The sequence below is a fragment of the Dermacentor andersoni genome, chromosome 5 (genome assembly GCF_023375885.2).
Source record: "Dermacentor andersoni chromosome 5, qqDerAnde1_hic_scaffold, whole genome shotgun sequence".
Lineage (NCBI taxonomy): Eukaryota > Metazoa > Arthropoda > Arachnida > Ixodida > Ixodidae > Dermacentor > Dermacentor andersoni.
In genome coordinates this window covers 19,234,532-19,256,039 of record NC_092818.1, presented here as the reverse complement: position 1 = coordinate 19,256,039, position 21,508 = coordinate 19,234,532, and the positions used below count along the sequence as shown (strand labels likewise).

The following is a 21,508-nucleotide window of genomic DNA, read 5'->3' as shown; positions in this document are numbered from 1 at the left end:
GTGAATAGTGGCGGTGCGGCAATGCGGCTTTGGCCTCGATGAGCTCTGGCACTACAGAATCTGCGTTGTGTGACCCGTGCTTTCTTGAGAACCCGGCGGTGGTGACAATTGAAATATCGAAGTGGCCTAGCGCCTCGGCAGCGAAGTTCTGCGAACCGCGATGTGGCGTCGCCGTGTCCGACTTTGCTGAACGGACATCGAGGCATGTGCTGCTCGCTGCAAGTCATGTAAATGCAACTGCGTCGACCGCCCACTGTTCAGCACCGAATGTGTGTTTGGTGTGCTGTGCTTGAAACGATTGATGCAGCCGTGCAGCGGGGGTGGCGGAGGAGCAGAGTGGTTTAGGGTTTGCGCGTTCACAGACATGTGCTCCCGTCTTGGTCTCATTAGCGGCTGTCGCGGGATTGTGGTGCGCTAGCTCCTTGCCTAGTATGAAGTTTACGACGCTAACACACAGCATGTTCACGTTTTTCCGCGTTATATGTCATTTGCATGACGGCCGAGTTGAAAACGAGACATATAGTGTTCTTTGCGTTTGTGTGTTGTAAATTACGTTCTATTGTGGAAGTTCTGGGAGTCTTATTACGCAATGAGTGCGAACTTAAACATAAACACATATGTGTGTCTGAAATTTTGAATTACCCATAATACCCTTTACGACTGATAAGTGGGCTACACGGCCTGTGTGAATCAGCTACCGTATATTGCGACGCTCTTCCGTGTGGTAGACTGATGCATGGTGCGCGTTTCTTACTGTTGTAAAAACCACTTGTTTATTCACTCAATACAAATGTACGGCTTCATCGCCGCAGTACATTTTAGTTACGCGGTGAAGCATACTAAAAGTGGGAGGGGGCCGCTATCAGCCAGCATAGTATGTCCACTTAGGTGACCTGAGAGGCGGCGGGTGCGCGAGTGTATAATTAAAGAAGTCTTATTATGTCCAGTGACAGTGGCCCCTTTTCACTTTTAGTATGCTTCACTGCAGTACATTGCTTAGGCTTCACCGCGAAAAAAGTGTATTGCGAGAAAGATAATCGTAAAAAGCCTAATTATGCAACCGTTCTTTTGTAGCTTGCTACACCGCAATGCAGGGGTGTAAATAAGCATCGTGCAGTAAAGCATACTAAGAGTGGAAAGGGCACATAGGTTTACACTGTGCTCGTTACTTTCAATTGTGACATAATTTGCAAGTGCATCTGTGCTCGTGGTAAGCTTCATGGGCAATTCCTTGTACATTACAAATTAATATTGCAATGAAGCTTACTAAAGCACATTCGCCATTATGGCACGTGTTATTCACCTTCAATGCAGGAGCACATTGCAGATTCTTGCCCCTGCTTTTGGCTGGACTGCACATGCTCTTTGAGAATTGATTCATTGTTCATAAGCGCACTGGTACTTTACTCTAAACTGGAGGGCTCAAGTTGATATGAAAGCACAACTTTAATAAGGGGACAAGATGTTGCCAAGATGGTTGCAGCACAGCTTTTTTTTTTCTTCCAGGCACCTTTTCTACTTGAAGCTTCCATTGCAGTGTTTAGAACACCATTGAACCAGCAGATAGTGTATATAAATATTGGACACTGATTGGGAACATCACCTAAGTTCATGCCTATATATAGTAAAAAGATGTAGCACGACCAGACAAAATAAAAGAAGGGGGTGTGCTGTAGCAATACTAAGTGTTAAATGGTGCTTTATCCTTTCCCTTGAGTTTTCTGTTTTGTGCTGTTTATGAATCCTCCGCAGTAACCATGCGAGTGCTGAGCTTGAGCTTGTTGGTTTCAAGTCTCATGGTTGTTACTAACAGAACAGTGTGATAAACGAACAAGGGCTTGGAGGCATCCATTCACCTTGCTTGCCTCATGGTGCTGCTTCATAAGCACCGTGAGCATCCAGGCCAATTTGGAAGGGAGGTTTGTTGCAATTGCTTTTGAACTTTATTGCCACCAAACCAACAGTGCTCTCAATGACAGCTTTTGGACAGTAGAATGCTTGCACCCAGCAAAGTCTTAAGAAGGAAGCATTCAGGATGTGCAAAATAGGCTTTTGAAGCTGGCAGCATTACTAAAGGGGCTTTGCCCATCTGCCCTCTTTATGGATACACAAAGATGATTTCCTCTTTAAGAGGGATTGTTTCAGAGGTCGTTACATGGCAACAGTGTTGGGTGTTTAGTAGCTTGTCTTTGCCCACTGTTAATAACCTGTTCCTTCTCCAGTGCCCCTGTGAAGTGCCTACTTTTTGGACACAATGTGCTGTCCATGTGACGTCTATTACCCCTTGCCTCAAGCTGGTCTTTGCTGATGTCACCCAAGAAGGCATTGGGGAGTATGGCAATGTACGCTTACAAAACACTGTCGATACCAGTGAAACTAAATTAATGGAGCCGCTGTTCTTTTTTGTCCACTCCATCCTTGTTAGTTACAATATGTAGTTGGTCGTGCATAGCCTGCGCACTAAGACTTGTTGGCATGTTATGACCTTAGCACATTGTTTATATGTAAAAACCTTCTGATGTGTTGATGACTTCCTTCTCTTTATCATACTTTGCCTGGTGGAGCCAGCAAGTGAGTCAATCAGATGTTCAACAGGCTTCCCACTAGGTTTCCCAGAGTCTCCTTACCAGGGTGCTGCTCATAGATATCTGTTTTCTTGACCTTGCACTGCACTTCAACCATGGCCACACCTGCTTAACCTATAGCATGCGATCAAAAAAGTGCTATACATCATGTTGCTCCAAACTCGTGTAACATGTGCTACAAGGCCTTGAGGAACACCCTCTTTTATTTACGCCCTCATCATACTGTATGAAGCTTCGCATGATAAGTGCGACAATTAACATCTGCTGGTTTTTCAGTGTTATTCCTGTCCAGCTTGCTGAAAGCTATCCTGAGTGTTTCAAAAAGCAAACGACCGCTGCTAGACAAGAAATACTTAAAACAAGGGTCGCTATAACCACATATGTCACACGAAATGAAGGCCACTGAGTATACAGGCCATTTACTTCATATCCGACAAGCTTGGTTCTTCCTTTGCTAGTGAGTGAACTCAACTTGCCCCGAATACATGGCTTGTGACAAACTATGTGCCAGATGCTGTGTCCCCTGCAAAGCTGAAGATGTGTATGAGATCCTGACACCCTGCAGCGGCTTCTACACTGGGCAAACAGGCTACTATAAGAACGACTGCCTTTACTAATATGGTAATAACATGAAAACGGGCAGAAATTTGGCTATTCATTGGACCCAACTGCAGGTGCAAGCCACCCTTCCACCAGATGTGTGTTGTTCACAGAAACTGGAGCTATACAAATGCAGATAAAAACAATGATGTTTGAAAGTAGTAGAGCTGCACTATATTCTGCACAAGCAGTGCTATCTGCAGCGCTGGTACCTTATAGCCACAATTCATGGCTGCACCACCATGCAAAGGCACTATTCTTGAATTATTTACTTCTATGATATTTATGGTGGCCATATATTGCAATTACATATCATCCACATTGTGTGCAATATGGTTAAATGTCAATTATGATAGCCATTCCTAATCTGAAATGCAACAAAAGAGCAAATATAGGCAACAAATTGCAATTCAAAGAGACAAAAGGCAACCAGTGCACAGGATAAGTGACAGACTTCCTTTTATTGAAAAAGAAACGTGACATGTGTCATGCCACCACCAGTGGGTAGCAATCTTTCAAGCTTAGGTGATAGAGGCAAAACTTAGCAAAATGCTACAATCACGCTGTAAAACGGCCTTGGACACAAAAAAACCGACATCATATTGTACAGAATGAAAGGGCAAGACTTCATCTAAGAACAGTCTATGGCACCACATACTTGAAATGGTGTAAAAAATGTTGACATGCCCTACCCATAAAGAAAAAGCAACAAGCACAGAAAACATGCCTTAAAATGCAATGTGCAGAGTCTGAAACCAAGAAAAAACAACCCGAAAAATGTTTCGCTAAGTCTTTCAATGATTAAAATTGTCAAACTGTATCATCACTTCTTAATGAACCTGCACAGCTGAAAAGGAAGGAAGGAAAGCTCAATAGCAGGGCTGCAGAAAATGTCACCGAATAAATATACTTTGCTTACCAACGATACCTGTGGTTTAGTTGTGGTCTGTGTATAAACTAATTGTGTATAAACTTTTCTTGTTTAGAATGGCTGAGCGGATAGGGAAAAAATGACCATAAGAGCACCAGGTGTATGCATAGTCTACGCACAAAAAGCCACTGCTTTCTTACTTTTTTTTCTCTGTATTACTATTCATGAGTATTTAGGTGCCTTATTAGCACTGCTAACATCCCACTGCAAAACACAAAATTGGGCAAGTTCTGGCATAAAGAAAATTGCAGTTTCACTCATAATGTGAAACAATGATGCAGTAGCTGGTGAAATATGCACAGGAAGCTTACTTCATGCAGTGTTTGCTGAAGTGAACACTTGTCAATGCAAGTCGGTAATCTCTTTAAAAAAGTAAAATAAGTAAGAGTCCTATTTATTTGTGGCAGTTGTGCCTCAGTGTTGAAGTGGAAAGACTTGGCTTTTCTTCCTCCTCTTTCATACCCGGACTTAGCCACTGATCTACACCAAAACAACCCTTTAGCTTCTTACTGCTGAATTCTTTTTGGTTTTCTCAAATCTATATTTGGGCTACGCATTGCTATGTCTCGCGCTTTGCTTGAGGAAAACAAGACACCAACAGCTCCATCCAGTAAATCTGAGAAGCCAAGCACTAGAAGAAGATTAATGAAGCAGATGCACCCAATCATTGTCATCACATGCAAGAAAACTTAACATAGGACTGCCTTCACAAGTGGGAAGGTGATGTGTAAGAACTTGAAGGTGTGGATGCCAGCTCTATATACAGTACGCAGACATTGAGCAGGTGTTAGCCAATCTAGGCACCTGTTGGCTAGATCACGCTCTCCGGGATCAGTATTCACCCAGACTGTATCTTCAGAGTGGCTGAAATGTAGAATTGTGGACTGCCACTCTTTTGATCGTATGTTTGAATCCTCGCAGCACAATGAGAACATTATTTGCAATATTCTAGGAAGTAATTCGGGAATTCCAGTGACAACACCAGTAGACATCAGAACAACCAGGGGAGTTAGCCCATGGCAGCTATTGCTGTAAAAAAGAAGACTGGCATAAGCACAAGAATTGAGATGGGCATACTACATGCCTTTGTTCTGGTAGTGGTCCACTACTTTGGTGCTACAGTTAATGATCTGCACTGTCACTGGACATAATAAGAGTTCTTTAATTATACACTCGCGCACCCGCACCTCTCAGGTCGCCTAAGTGGACATACTATGCTGGCTGATAGCAGCCCCCTCCCACTTTTAGTATGCTTCACCGCGTAACTAAGCTGTACCGCGGCGAAGAAGCCGTACATTTGTATTGAGTGAATAAACAAACGGTTTTTACAAAGTACAGAAATAAACGCGCACCATGCATCATTCTACCACACGAAAGAGCGTCGCAACATACGGTAGCTGATTCACACAGGCCGTGTAGCCCACTTATCAGTCGTAAAGGGTATTATGGGTAATTCAAATTTCAGACACACATATGTGTTTGTGTTTACGTTCGCACTCCTTGCGTAATAAGACTCCCAGAACTTCCACAACAGAACGTAATTTACAACACACAAACGCAAAGAACACTATATGTCTCGTTTTCAACTCGGCCGTCATGCAAATAACATATAGCGCGGAAAAACGTGAACATGCTGTGTGTTAGTGTCGTAAACTTCATACTAGGCAAGGAGCTAGTACACCACAATCCCGCGACAGCCGCTAATGAGACCAAGACGGGAGCACATGTCTGTGAACGAAAACCCTAAGCCACTCTGCTCCTCCGCCACCCCCGCTGCACGGCTGCACCACTCGTGTCAAGCACAGCACACCAAACACACATTCAGCGCTGAACAGTGGGAGGTCGACGCAGTTGCATTTACATGACGTGCAGCGAGCAGCACATCCCTCGATGTCCGTTCAGCAAAGTCGGACACGGCGACGCCACATCGCGGTTCGCAGAACTTCGCTGCCGAGGCGCTAGGCCACTTCGATATTTCAATTGTCACCACCGCCGGGTTCTCAAGAAAGCACGGGTCACACAACGCAGATTCTGTAGTGTCAGAGCTCATCGAGGCCAAAGCCGCATTGCCGCACCGCCACTACTCACGGCTTTCCGCCAAGTAACACAGAACCTACAACCAACACACAAGCAACGCACGCACGATTACATGAGCAATGTTGAATAACGCGCGGTCTAGAGAACGATCACGCCGAGGACGAACACGCCACGGCGTCGCTCGGCGCCAGCATCGCGCCTTCTCAAAAATCCCTAAACGATGCTGTCCCTAGGCACCTAGGATCAGGTCACGTGAGGGATTTTTGTACGACAAATAGACGCCCGCCCACGGAGGAAGGAAACTAAGGAGAGGCCCTACCCCCTCCGCGCGCTAGGAGAAAAGTGTGGCGGAAATGACGTAGTAGGTTCTCATTTTTTTGCTGCTTTTTTATTTTATTTTTTGTATGGCCACGCCTTTTGGGCCACAATGGCGGCGTTGTTATGGTTTTGAGCGCTCACACGTGTTGCTCTGGTAGGTTTCGTGCCGTGGCAAAGGCGCTGAGTGGGCGGGTTTGCGTTAGTCACCGTGTCTTGTTGCGCTGTGTTACCTGCACCGTGCTCTGCCAGGTGTTGCGCGAGTGCGCGCGCTCCGCGCGCGACACCACGCGCAGCGCGGCGTGGTTTCGCGAAAGATGTAAACAAGAGAGGAGGGTGGCCCAAAAGGCGGAGCATCGCCATGAGCAACGCCAAATTCCGGCTTCACTTTTGCTTCACAAAGAGTGACGTCAGGGCCTCTCCTTAGTTTCCTTCCTCCGTGCGCACGCCGTACTTCGCGCGGTCGCGCGCGCCGTGTCCTGAAAGCGATCTGTAGACGCACGGAGGAAGGAAACTAAGGAGAGGCCCTACCCCCTCCGCGCGCTAGGAGAAAAGTGTGGCGGAAATGACGTAGTAGGTTCTCATTTTTTTGCTGCTTTTTTATTTTATTTTTTGTATGGCCACGCCTTTTGGGCCACAATGGCGGCGTTGTTATGGTTTTGAGCGCTCACACGTGTTGCTCTGGTAGGTTTCGGGCCGTGGCAAAGGCGCTGAGTGGGCGGGTTTGCGTTAGTCACCGTGTCTTGTTGCGCTGTGTTACCTGCACCGTGCTCTGCCAGGTGTTGCGCGAGTGCGCGCGCTCCGCGCGCGACACCACGCGCAGCGCGGCGTGGTTTCGCGAAAGATGTAAACAAGAGAGGAGGGTGGCCCAAAAGGCGGAGCATCGCCATGAGCAACGCCAAATTCCGGCTTCACTTTTGCTTCACAAAGAGTGACGTCAGGGCCTCTCCTTAGTTTCCTTCCTCAGTGCGCACGCCGTACTTCGCGCGGTCGCGCGCGCCGTGTCCTGAAAGCGATCTGTAGACGCACGGAGGAAGGAAACTAAGGAGAGGCCCTACCCCCTCCGCGCGCTAGGAGAAAAGTGTGGCGGAAATGACGCAGTAGGTTCTCATTTTTTTGCTGCGTTTTTATTTTTTTTGTTGTATGGCCACGCCTTTTGGGCCACAATGGCGGCGTTGTTATGGTTTTGAGCGCTCACACGTGTTGCTCTGGTAGGTTTCGGGCCGCGGCAAAGGCGCTGAGTGGGCGGGTTTGCGTTAGTCACCGTGTCTTGTTGCGCTGTGTTACCTGCACCGTGCTCTGCCAGATGTTGCGCGACACCACGCGCAGCGCGGCGTGGTTTAGCGAAAGATGTAAACAAGAGAGGAGGGTGGCCCAAAAGGCGGAGCATCGCCATGAGCAACGCCAAATTCCGGCTTCACTTTTGCTTCACAAAGAGTGACGTCAGGGCCTCTCCTTAGTTTCCTTCCTCCGTGTGTAGACGGCTCATGCCTTTGTGCGCGCTGTGTTCTCGCCGCTCAGTTCGTGTTGAAGCGATAGACAGCACGAAGGTCACTTCGCTCGCTGCTGCTGCCTCGCTTGCTCACGCCAGCGCTTTGACAGCGAGTGTCCGCGGTCATCGAGTGTGATGTGTTCATGTTTGGCGGTATGTGCTGACACGATGCTCGTTAATCCAGTTAGTAAGCAAATCTTTCCAAGTTTATACGGCCGATAAAGCTACTATCCTTCGTATAGCTGTGTACTAATTTACTATCGCAATCGATGCTTCACCTTTTGGGCGCAACTGCGGCTTTTTTTCTCAGCCAAACGCACTCACGTTTCCAGAAACATTCTTGCTTTCCGCGCGCAAGCCGCGCATGCGCCGTCGATAGCATGACAGAACGATGGCGTAAGAGCCAACGGCGAGCGTGTGTATTGGGCGCGAGGGTCACTGATGAAAACGCGGGCGCTGAAGTCGCTCTTGCGTTGAAAATCGGATCACATGACATCGCTTCGCCGCGGCGAGAGTGCGCGGGGGGATTTCATCCCGAGATTTAGGAAGTTTAGTTTGTTTTAATTGTTCTTAAACATTGCCCCTTATCGTTGAAAAGCACTCACTGTCATATTAGAGGAGGAAAACGTTGTTCGGGACCTTCTAAATGCTCTTTTATTCACTCATCGCAGAATATGTCCAGCTTGTTTTGGTGAGATTGTTCGTTTAGAATGCAGCAACAAAGCCTGATTGGTCGGATATTTTTGAGAGCCTTAATGGGATTGGAGATCACCCCTCGGAATTTTGTCGTCAATAAGATAACTTGTTCTCAGAGGTGGCCAGCGTTCGAAACGCCGCCGGGTTACACTTGGCAACAACTTTTGCCGTAGTGAAAGCGTATGGCTTTATTTTTTGTCTGCAGCGCAAATAGGACGGCCTTGACTGCAGCGTGACACAAACATAAAAGAAAATTACGTAAATTTTACAGTACAAAACAAAAATGTGGCCATTCCCCGTCTCACTTTGTAGTTTCACGCTTGTTACAGTGAACTTGTACTGACCCTTTTCGCGGAGCAGTTTGTTCTAGAGAAACGAGATGCCGCTTTCGGCGGCGCGCAGCACGTCGCCTCAGCAACAGCGCACGAATACGAAACCATTACCGCTTCCACCTTGATTCTGTGCGATCAGCTGTCGGAAATGCAACTGAGTTTTCGCTAACGCACTGTGCTCCAGTCATGCTGAATTCAATCATGTTGATAGAAGACGTGCGCGGTAGTGGACTACAAAAATAGTGACTGTCATATTAAGACATGGAATGAATCTGTACAGCGAAGTTCGCGGACCATTGCTGCAACTGTCCGTACGCGTTAATGGCACTTCGAGATCTACGGTTTTCTTCGAGGATACAGAAATTGGCTCATCCGCCAGTGTTGTATCGCTAACCTTTAAAGAAAGTGCTTCAGCCCTGGAACGTCGGCAAGAGTAGTGCTGCTGGTTAAACAATGACAAAGGGAGTAGCGCCGCTTCCTGTCATAATACGTTTCGCGCAAAGTATCTACAGGATGTTACAGAATGGGTGCCAAGAGAAGAGAAGTGCAGTCGAGGACGGCAGAAGACTAGATAGGGCGATGAAATTAGGAAATTCGCGGGCGCTAGTTGGAATCGGTTGGCGCCGTACAGAGGTAATTGGAGCTCGCAGGGAGAGGCCTTCGTCCCGCAGCGGACATAATATATCATGATGATGATGATTATGATGATGATGATGATGATCTACACACATCTACCCCAACACACACAGAATCTTACACGCCCACTCTATCGCCAACGTGTCAGTGAGTGAATGGGCGCACACTTGAATATATATGCACACAATATACGCACAATGAATGACAGACTACACCGATAGCGCAAGAATGGTCGAAACTGAATGTTTCGTGACGGTCCACAAGAGCAAGCGAGTTACTAGCGATAATACATCTTTGCTACAAGGTATTACGATGTACAAAATGGCTACGTTTCAAGCCTTGCAGGCAGCAAGAACAAATATATCGGAAGTGAGCACAGCCGCTAGCGATTAGGCAGAAATAATCAGATAGTGACCGTACCAGGGAAATTTACTGAGTCAGAAATGTGACAAGCCACTGCTTCAAAATATTTCCCAAATAAAAAATGAAGAGTAAAACAGACTAATCCTGATTAAATTCATGAGCAGAAAGTTTGGATAGCTTCGAATACATTTTTAGCCTCACTTTTTAAAGAAGCACGATATACGCTGCTCGCGCCGTTTGGACGTAGCTTAATGAGCTTCCAAAGCGCTTTTGCACGTTCTCTGAAGCTGTGGTCAAAGCTTCGTGTCGTCCACACAGTCACCACCTAGGATATATCTCCCGAAACAGAGGTTTGCTAAGCCGCACCGGCGTCATACACACCCATTTTAAACGCGGATGCAACGGAGGCAGTTGAGGCAAGCAGTTGAGGCAAGCAATGGACGCGTCACCGCGTGATCAATCAAGCAGCGCCCACAGGATCGCCGTAAAAAGGTTCAGTATGGCATGCTGATTCGTCCGTGTACTACCCGTACGTTGAAAACTCCTCCAGTGCAACCCCATGCCCGTGTGCAAAAAAAAAAAAAAGGAGAGGCTCGGGATTGGCTGCGCCAGTCGTGACATCGTTGCTCTGCATCGCAGCCGAGCGCGTGCGCAGGAGTTTCCCTCCGGCTCCGAAATGGGTAGGCCGCGCGTCATACGCACTCCTGAGGAGCAGGCAACTTTCGATCAGCAACACAAACGCCGCCAGCAGAACTGGAAACGCGCTCGTCTATGCCGTGCCGATGCCCGGGCACAAGAGAAACAAGTCGTCCAGCCGAGCGCAAGCAGCAAGTGCGTACTGAGAATCCGGCAGCCTAGCAAGCCGTCGTTTAATGAACCGTCGGGATTAACCCAGCGATAAACACCGGGGCCACATGTTTCAGCTTCGCTTGTTAACCATCTGTACGGAGTACTTGGGCGGTGATTTCTTGATTATCCGAACGGGTCGCTCACGAATAAATTTTTCTTCTGTCCTCTCCGGACATTTTCCATGCTAAAAACAGATAATTACCGCAAGATATCGTCTCTGTTATCGTGCGCGGTGTCCAATGCGAACGAGACATGGCTATGCAGCACGATGCGCTTCTTAGACCGTCATGTTACGCAGATAATTAAGCCACATATCCTGCACGGCCAAAGTCTAACGATCCGACTGGTTCGAACGATGCGATGTGTACGTGCGCGTTGTCTGCGAGAAAGAATACTGAAAAGCCAAGCGAAAAAAAAAAAAACGTACCAATCAATTCATAACATGGACGACGAGGCCCTTCAACTTTTCAAACCAACTAATTAGGTCGTTTATTTACAATATGTATCGGTTTGAAACGCCCATGTCTGGCTACATTAATCGCGTATATCTAACTTCAAGTATTCGACAGCCCAACTCTCGCGAGTGGAACTTGTACAGGTATATACGGCATTTCAATATCCTAATATAGCACACGCTATACTCATAGGATTATCCAATAGAAAAACACGAGGACGAGCGTTGTCAGAACTTATTTATTTCTTCGTGAGAATTCTGGCATATACGTATACACACAGAAGCATGTGCGCGCAGGCCACGTTGCATAGGCATGACGGTAGGAAATTGTAATATTAAAAACCACAATTCCTTACTGAAAAAATGAATAGTCTCATCTCTAATAATTAAAGTCATTGCTTCTCCATTTCATCGTTATCTTATATGAAAGCTTCCAATAGTTACTGCTAAGCCGACGATTCCGTCCCAAATCATGATTCTGTCCAAAAACACGCGCTGCAGGTGGCAGATAACAAGCGTTTCACTCGTTATTTGCAAAAAATTTCAAATTCGCGTGGCCGGTCACTGACGCACGTCCGTTTCTATATATTTCTCAAGTTTTTTTCTGCTTTCAGCGCTTGTTCGCGCTATGTCTCTCTAGATGTCTATGTTCCTTCTACATATCAGCAATAACTGCTTTTACTGTTCTGAATCTTTGTCGCATTGTTCCTTCCTCACTCTTTTCCTCCATGGGCACCGATCCTAGTTTTCTGAATAAACTCTTGACTACACTACTTTTCACGCTTACATACACAGACAGCAGCGACAGCTGATAGACATGTTGCAGTTTGGTGCATTTTACGTCAGCCACACCTGTCCTTTTATTTTGTTATGTTGTATTTTACAGCGGAGCTGTTATCCGCTAGGTTATGGCGGTTTGTGTACGTAGGTAAAAAAGATGGCGGCCAGCTTAGAGCTAAAGTATAAAGGAAAAGCGTGTCGCCGGGTATGCCCCAGCTGCGTTTAATTGCGAGAAGTGTCAAAACGTACTGTGGTAAAGAAAATATCGTAATAAAGAAAGTAAAACCGGAATAGTCAGTTTAGTATGGATTGCGGCTTGACGTCACTGGCTCTATAGTCAAACCACGTAGCCTTACATCAGCTCCCTTTCACCCGTGCAATGGGTAGGCCGCGTGCGGCAACGACTGCGGAACAACAGCTCGCCTACGAAGGAGACCGTCGTGCACAGAAGCGGGAATGTGCGCGGCGACGGCAGGCGGCACGTAATACGGACAAAGATCGTGCCGCAAACGCCAAGCTTATGCACCTTTGGTTGGATAACTCCTACCGACTCCACTCTCATTGTAATTGTGGGTGATTTCAACATACACGTGTCTCGGCCAGACAGAAAGTGGTTCGCGGCGCTTCTCTTGGAAAGGTTCGGCATTCAACGTTACACGAACATCAGCGTGCCCACGACGCGTCATCGGTCGTGTATAGACCTCACATTGGCCAAGAACCTTTCCAATTTACGAGAACTTCTTGCTGGGCAAGTTGGTATTGATTCAGTAAAGTGGAAAGTTGGGCTAGTTGGTGAGTGATCACCATACCTTGCTGGTGAAGCAGCGCACTGACACGGACACAGTGAAGACAAACAGGAAAAGACAGCGAGTGTCGTTTTTTCCTGTTTGTCTTCACTGTGTCCGTGTCAGTGCGCTGCTTCACCAGCAAGGTATGATGGTATTGATTGATTATACGAAATTTTTAAGGCGACAAAGAAACCACACACAGCACACAAGAGGGTCCGACGGTATATATGTACGCGCTTTCTGTGAAAATAAAGTAGTTGTGAGGGGCGCTCTGTCCCGTTGTTCTCTCTTGTTCACTGTGTGTGGTCTTTTGTCGCGTTAAAAATTTAGTGTAATAAACCTTTCCAGTGTCGCCACAGAGCCACTGGCCGTATATCATAGCGATCATTAGCGACTAAATAATAAATCGAAGAAAGCAAACAAAAGAAAGTTAAGGATCGAAAAAGCATTAAGTATGCAACTTAATAAAACAAAAAAACGAGAAAAAACAAAATTTATTGTGGTATGTGCATTTTATTTTCATTCAACATATTTATCAACATATATATTCAGCTCCGCTGGTAACCTACTTTCACAAAGGGGAATGACTGATTTTTTAAAATAATTTAAAAAGATGTGTTGTCACGATGTAGTGATCGTCAAGAACGCAGTAGCAAAAATGTGAATGTCAAAATTAACTTTTTGTTGGGGGAATTTGTGTCCACAAAACAAGTGACACTCGTAGCACAGCGATAGCGGTGAACATAGGCGGCGATCGGCGAAAATCTGATCAGCGGGATACCTCACTCACCAAAAGTTCCAGTGTAATCACTGGGGCCCGCATGCTTCCCAGAAACTGCAACACAATTCATGTCGCGCATGCAGTCTGATAATACAGGGTTCGGCGAGGACATACACAACAGATGGAATGAACGATAACATTCGTGTAACTTCTAAATCAATGCAGGCGCATCTCGCGCTGAACCATAACTTTAAGTAAGCACACGTATCAACACGCTCCAGACATTATTACCTTTTCCTTTAGTTGATACTTAGAACATATTTCACGCAGTAACGAATATTAAGCGCTAAAAACGACGGAGATAAAAACTGAAGACACAAGACGTGTGCTAACTTTCATTGTCAAAGATGCGTCAAGTGATGTCAACTCACCCAAACCGCCACCACAAATCGATGATTTCAAACCGAAGCACACATAAGAGTTCTGTCCCAAAAGTCCATACCATACATTTAAAGAACATTATTTAACAAGCTTCCAGATAAATCAATGCGGCCTTGTTCAAAATACTCCCCATTAGACATAATACATTGGTTGCACCTATTCTTCTATTGCTCAAAGCACCCTTGGAAGATCCATTGGAACACTGTCCTGTCTATTATAGCATTTTTCCCCGTAGCTCATTTACAGCAACTCTACAGCATTTCTGCACCATTCTTGGCTAATTTCACAAGAAGTTTGATATGCATCCCCTTTTTTACGCCTGTTCTTCGATTTCAACAAATAGTAAAAATCGTTTGCACAAAAAGTGCACGGATAAAATCCTTCCTTGGTCATACAGCATTCTGGCTCGTACTAGAGATTGATGCGGTCCTTTCGAGTGACATGCTACACCTTCTCCCCCTTTTTCGCTGACTCACTGCATGAATTTTTGGGACAGACCTCGTATATTCTAGGGTCAGGCACAAATACAGGAAACCGAAGCCGCCATCAAGCGACTGGAAATTAAAATTTTCTTCTCAGGCCGTGCACTTCAGGGTACCTTAACCACAGACTACTTCGGCATTTTGTTACACTCCAACAGTGTCGCCGCCGAAACTCAAGAAAGAAAATGTCAGTCTCAAGAAAATAAGTTCTCGCTCCTTCTAACAAGGCATGTCAGTGTTTCTGCAAGACCCGGGATGCGATCACAAGTGTCCGCAACTTTTCCACGCACAAGCTGGATTCTGCTGAACAAAAGCCCTTTAAACCAATGCCTGAACTTCAACACAGGCTCATTGTCAGATGCGGCAAAGCTGACGTGTGTCGTCGAACAATCAGTGCGCTTGGTTGACCCCAAGAAAGAAGACGAAGCAAGAGTTCGAGCTAATGGTGTGCTCTCCAAACTTTTGTTAGAAAAAGAAGCCTTGAAACAGTTGAAGGAGAACGAAATTATTATTCTATGAGCGGTAAAGGGAAAGCCACCGTTGCTTTGGACTGCACCAGAGAATGCACCATCGACAAAGACCACATCATGGTCTCATTCAAGGTGAAATCGATGATTACGTGGGTTCCTGTCGATTTCGCGGTAGAATGTTGCGGAGAAGCTCTGGAACAGGGCCCCTCTTCGTCCTGTCGTACTCCTAGTCAGGTTGTAAACGAGAAGAAAGGGGGTTAACCGAGGGGTCCGATTTTTATTAGTCATATCATAAGAAGCCAACGAACACTGACACCAAAGAAACCATAGGGGAAATTACTTGTGCTTAATAAATGAAAATAAAGATAAATCAATGTAAATTAAAGTGGATGACAAAACAACTTGCCGGAGGTGGGAACCGAACCCACAACCTTCGCATTTGGGGTGCGATCCTCTACCAATTGAGCTACCGCGGTGCCGTTTCGCCATCCACTTTTTTGGGTATTTATGTGTCCTAGTAGAACCCTAGGAGTGTTATCCAGCGCCACCACTCACAGACCCTGGCGGCGGACGTGGAACGTCCTTCTTGCCGCAGGCGTCACGAAAACGTGATCTTTTTGGATGAAGGCAACTGGTCAATAAACCCACACATGCTACGTGAAGGCATCAATGTCACCGGATTCGAGACCCTCATTATGTAATAAAAATCAGGTTGATGACTTATGTCGCCTGTTAGAGTTCGCCCAAGAAACACGTGCTTCGTCTTCAATAAGCATTTTTACAGGCAAGTCTTCGGGACCGCCATCTTTTGTTTCTGTCGCGTGCGGTAACCATGCCTCGAAGCCCATCGAGGATTCCGCGTTGTCGTCCTTCCACCCCGTCACCACATTCTTTATACGATAAGTTAATGACTGTTTTTGTATTATTCGCGGAAGTTGCGTCCAAAAGATCCTGGACCACTTCAATTCGTTCAAGCCGAGGATCCAGTTTACGGTGGAATAAGAAAAGAACCACTGCATCGCTTTGTTTCATGTTCTAGTGGAACGTTCCGGTGAAGGGTTCGCAACGACAGTTTATCGAAAGCCCACGCTCACGGGGAGCTACTTCGATTTACTTTCAGCACAGCGAAAGGGCCACAAGCGCTCGGTCGTTTCTTCCCTGTTCGCTGCGCTTTCCGTCTTTGTTCGAGCTCTATGGGACGCAGAGCAGAACTGCTCTCAGTAGGGAAGGATCTGCTCGGGAACAGATACCTCACGCAAATGCTGAGGGAGCATAAACGTCGTGCCTAGCGTGCAATCGCGAAGCAATTACAGAAAAAAATGCAAACGTGCGGTCATCCCGTATGTGCGTGGCATGAGCGAGGTCTTGGCAAGAGTGTTTAGTGACTACGACGCTTGGGTGGCACATGTCCTTTCCAGCAAGTTACGCGGTCAACTCATGCGTGCAAAAGAGCCCTTGGAAAGATCAAGGTATCTGGGTGTTGTGTATAAAATTAATAACAAAGAATCTGGTGAAACCTATGTTGGCGAAACTGGTAATTTCAAAAAGCGCATAAGACAGCATCAGTGCGATGTCATCAAGGGAAGCTCAGTTTCCAACTCTTTATCGGAATGCCGCGCTAGAAGCGCTGCACATTCAGGCGACACAGCATGCGATAGGTAGGACACGTGAGAACCTGTCCGAAATCTACGCACGCGCACTGCGCCGTCTCTCCCATACTTCAACAAGAGCCACCGCGTTTGCTTTCATTGTCATCAAAGGACCCGCATGGGCCCCGAAACGTCGAGTTTTCATTTAATACACTTTACGACTTGGCGAGTGCGCGTTTTATTCCACTATGTTCTTTCCTCGCCAGATGGGTTTCTGTTGAACTCTGGATTACTGTTATGTGAGAAGTCTGAGTGCGCGCCTTATCGCACTGCAATATCACTTTTCTTGCTGATCGCGCAATGTGTGACCGAGCTTCCGCAACGTATTCGTAATACTGTGCAGCCTGTATTTTTGGTAATTTAAGCTTTCAATCGTCTCCTGTACTATGCACAGCATTCTCGCTATTCCGTCTATTGTTGCTCGCCCGTCTTAAACATCCTGGCTCACTTCAGTCGCTGCTCTGCGAGGGCGACCACTACGAGGCTGATGGCTAACGCCCGTCTGGCGATTTTTAAATAACTGACCCGTGTTCGCACAGTGCTCCAACTCACCCACGCATCGCCTTTCGCAAGCAGAAACCGCTTGTGAATTTCTGTTTGTGAAACTTGATCTTTCGCCGGAATTTATATCACCGTACGTTTACAACATGAGATGTGTGCTGCCGTTATGTTTACCGTACTGGTAGCTAGATTATGTAACCTGTCGATGCCAAATGGTAATTCATGACTGCAATGATATGGCGCCACGCATCACCAAACGGCTATTGTTCTACGTTTTCAGACTTAGGTACAAAAAGAAAAGACTTGATAATTACTTTCAACACCACGTCAAATAATTGACGACGCGCATATTCCATCACAGATATCATACGCAGATATATATACGGATGCTAACAAAAAGAAACCAAATGCATGCCACCCTGCGCTGCCTCATTTATGGCTTTGGCGTGCCAATGCCAATCGGCCCGCTGACCTTCGGTTAATTTCCAACACGGACAAGATATCTGATTTTAACCACAGAATTTCCTCGCACCACCATCATATTTATTGAAACTCCAAAGTACTCTATATAGGTGTCACACTTGCTGCATGCCCCTTCCCCTTCATCCTCACATTATCTTGGTGGATGTTTCAGTAAGCTTTTCCTTCATTTATGTGTACACCCATGTATTTATATTGCTCGGCATGGGTGTGACTTGCTGTTTAATTGATACCACGTCGTTACTCGTCTTCTCATTAAACATATTTCCCGATTTCTCAGTGCTAAAATTAAGGGCTAGTGTCGCTTCATTACCACACGTATGCACAAGTCTCTGTACTTTTTTTTTTCATTGTCGGCTCGCAGCACTCGACCGCATATATCAGCCCAAGGGCCTTTTGTTGCTCACTTTGCCCATTACGAGTGTAAGATGAAACGAAAGCTAGCTCACTGTTTTCCATTCGTCTTTATATGCCCTTAACATAAAGCATGAACAACAACGGAAACAGGGAATCCTTGCTTCAGTCCTCGGTGAATTTCCTCTAGTTCTTTGCATTTCTTGCATTCACATACGATTTGTGCTCTGCTCTCTATATATCTCCATCAGCAGCTACAGGAAACCGGGGCCTATGTACTTGTGCTTGAGAATATCCCATAGAAATTTCTCATCTGCGTTGTCATAAGCTTCCTTAATATCAAGAAATGTTAGTCTATTCTGAGCTATTGAAACCTATATGCACTCAGTACAAAATCAGCGCCCAAGCACCCCGTACAGATGGTTAACCAACGAAGCTGAAGCGCGCGGCCCCGGTGTCTATCACTGGGTTAATCCTGACGGTTCATTAAACGACGGCTTGCTAGGCTGCCGGATCCTCGGTACGGAGTTGCTGCTCGCGCTCAGCTGCACGAGCCTGTTCTTGTGCCAGGGCTGCACCATCAGCAAGGCGTAGACAAGCTCGTTCCCGGTTCTGCTCGCGGCGTTGCTGATCTAAAGCTACCTGCTCCTAAGGAGCACGTATGACGCGTGGCCTACCTATTTCGGAGCCATAGGGAAAGTGCTGCGCGCGCACTCGGCTGCGATGGAGAGCAGCGACACGCCACTACTGGCGCAGCTAATCCAACACCACCTAGATAGCACAAGGCATCTTCGCTCCGATCCATGGTGTCATGTTAACTGACCTGACTGCCATAGAATCTAATGGGGTTGCTGCCGAGTAGGCCACAGTGATTTTGACGTCACCGCTTCCAGCCTTGTCAATGGAAATTTCGTGCCAAGTAGCGCGACGTCATGGATCGGAGTAAACAGATCTTGTGCTATCTAGGTGGTGTTGGCTAATCGCACGCCTCTCTTTGTCTCTATTTCTTTCGCGCATGCGCCTGGGGTTGCGCCGCAGGAGCTTCCGGCGTACAGGTGACCGACAGACGGACGGACGGACGAATCGGCTAGCCATACACAGCTTCGCTGTAAAGGCAATGAATATCAGATGACGCGCCAAGACACATTAAATATTCAGAAGCATTTTTCCCACAGAGCGATCCCGCAGCCCCCGCTCACGTAATCAGTATTCAGCCCTGAACTATTCGCTACATTAACCTTGTGAATTCGACTGTCTCAACAAAACCAAGGTTGTCTGAAAAGACGATTCGCAACCCCATCTCTTGGCATCTATGATTGCATATGTGCGTCGTTAACGAAAATATACATTCCTGTGGTTTCCAATATTGGCACTCGTCTTGTCCTTCCTTTTAGCCCTAGTAATTTTAGCGCTCTATGCATGGTACCGTGTCATACCAGCTAGTACTAGACGTCAGCCCTTCTCAATTTCATACATTAAACACCAAGCTTTAGGCTTTCCTTAGCCCGACTTTGACGCCCCTGTGAGAAGGAAGGGTTGGTCTAACGTGCGCTCTCGCCGGCAGCTTCGACGTGCTCACCGTAGACTTCGTCATGGTGCTGGTGGCGCTGGCGTTGCCCGCTTCGTCAAGCCGTCTGCTGGAGGCGCCCAAGCGCGAGTACGCCAACCTGTGGTTCCGTCTCCCGTGGACAGCCCTGCTGACGCTCGGCTGCAGCGGCTACATGGCCGAAGCGGTGCGTACCGCGGACGTGGTCGGCTGGCTCACCCACTGGGCTCCGCGCAGCGCGCAGTACAAGTTCGTCACGCAGCTGCTGCTCACGCTCGGCGCCGCGGTGCTCACAGAGTTGGTGGGCCGCAAGGCCACCGTCTCAGTCATGATGCCCGTCGTCATGGACATCGTGAGTATCGAACGGAGGCTCATTCATCGCAAGCATTGGTACTGCACCCCACTTTTCCACCCATTCACACCTCTTTCAAATTAAGCAGCGCTTCAGTCGGGTTTGAAAGCACCGCGAAAGAGAGGGGCAATCGAGACGGTGATACTAACGCTGAATGGCAACTCAATGCAGCTGCATGTGACAAAATATGTGGCGGCACGCGTAGAATTTCTCAGTGTATTACCATGAGGGAAATCTGGTGCTGCTGCGCTGTGCTATAATCATGGGAATGCTGGTATCTTAATTGTGACTTCGGATTGGCATCGTTCTCAGAGAGCCAGGACGCCTTGAAGACGCGCCAATTACTCATTTCCTACTGAAGCAGCACGTAAAAAGCTGTTTTAGCTTTATTTACACAAAACATGTTTTGTTTAATTATGAGGACTTGTTGTTGGATATACCTTTGTATAGAACGTAAAAAGAATCAGCTGGCTGCTAAAGTTGCAGGACAGACAAGATTCGCGCTCGCTTTGGAACAGCTTATCGTCTGTCCGTGCTGTTCTTCGCTTGTTTCTGCATTGTAGGTGAGCAAACTTCATTGAAGGATGTAATATGGGTGAATGAAAACCTTTTATGTATATGTTATTTTCTAAGAGCGCATTATTTGTGTAGCCATCTCCAGGTTTTAGACGAAGCCTCGTACAAGACCAGCCAACGCAAGCTTCGAAAAACCGTATACCGTCATTCCCATAACGACACAGCACCTCTTAGGAAACTCTTATAGGCGGTGGTACCATATTTTCCTCTAGGGGTTATAGTGAGAAACTCTATAGCAGCAAAGAAATTATAAGCACAAGGAAAAGGCACAAGGCACACTGTACGGCAAGCCCTTTTACGGACGAGTTCTCGTCGCTACTCGTCGAAGGTTGCATGTTGCTCGGGAGAACGCACAAGCGTGGCCGTCCCATCAGTTTTCCGAGGCTTAACTGAACGGAAACGATGCCGGCGCAGCGCGCGCGATGCCCTTTCCTGCTTTTTCCCTCCCCGGCGGAAGCGAAACTGTTCTGATTGGTTGCGCGCGTCGGGTGAGAGTGTGCCTATATGTAGCTAGAATCCTTGATAATGTACAAGAACGGCACCAAGAGCGGCGCTGCTGCGCCGCCGGCGTTGAGAGCGCCGCATGCGAAGCAAAATTCTATTAGCGTGTGGTACCCTTCTCCCACCTCTCGTTCGCATCGCCTTGATTGCCTCCTGCACTGCGCGTGTTTGGGCACGTTTCGTGCTGCGCGCGGTGTGCGCCTACGTGTGTGCGCGTGTACATTTCATTCGAAGGGCGATGTACAGTCTGTTTCACATTTAGGGGAAAACTCGGAGCGCATTGCATGGCGATGCGGTGAGCGCTTGAATCAGGCGGCGGCAGCAGCTCGCGCAGGTGCTCGAGCACCTGCGCGAGCTGCTGAGGGGCGCGCGCTTGCCGCAATGTCGGGAAACGTTCAACTGTCAGTTGCAGAGCGCCTATCTCATCGTTACTGCGTGAAATAAGCATGTATTCTTTACTAAGCGTTGTGCGACGCCTACTGTACACGTCGAAGATAAGTTTATCGCTGCAGGGCAGTCATAGACGACTTACTGATTCCATACATTCTTGAGGGCCCGTTTCTGGAAGGCCACTATA

General features: G+C 47.1%; 1 protein-coding gene across 1 annotated transcript in view; it reads left to right on the top strand.

Annotated features, from left to right (window-relative positions):
- Positions 1-21,508, top strand: part of LOC126529853 (Na(+)/citrate cotransporter-like) — a 92,462-nt gene that overhangs the window by 41,541 nt on the left and 29,413 nt on the right. The window contains exon 7 of the mRNA XM_050177319.2: positions 19,521-19,854. Coding sequence (XP_050033276.1) covers positions 19,521-19,854 — 334 coding nt within the window. The remainder of the gene's footprint in view (positions 1-19,520; positions 19,855-21,508) is intronic.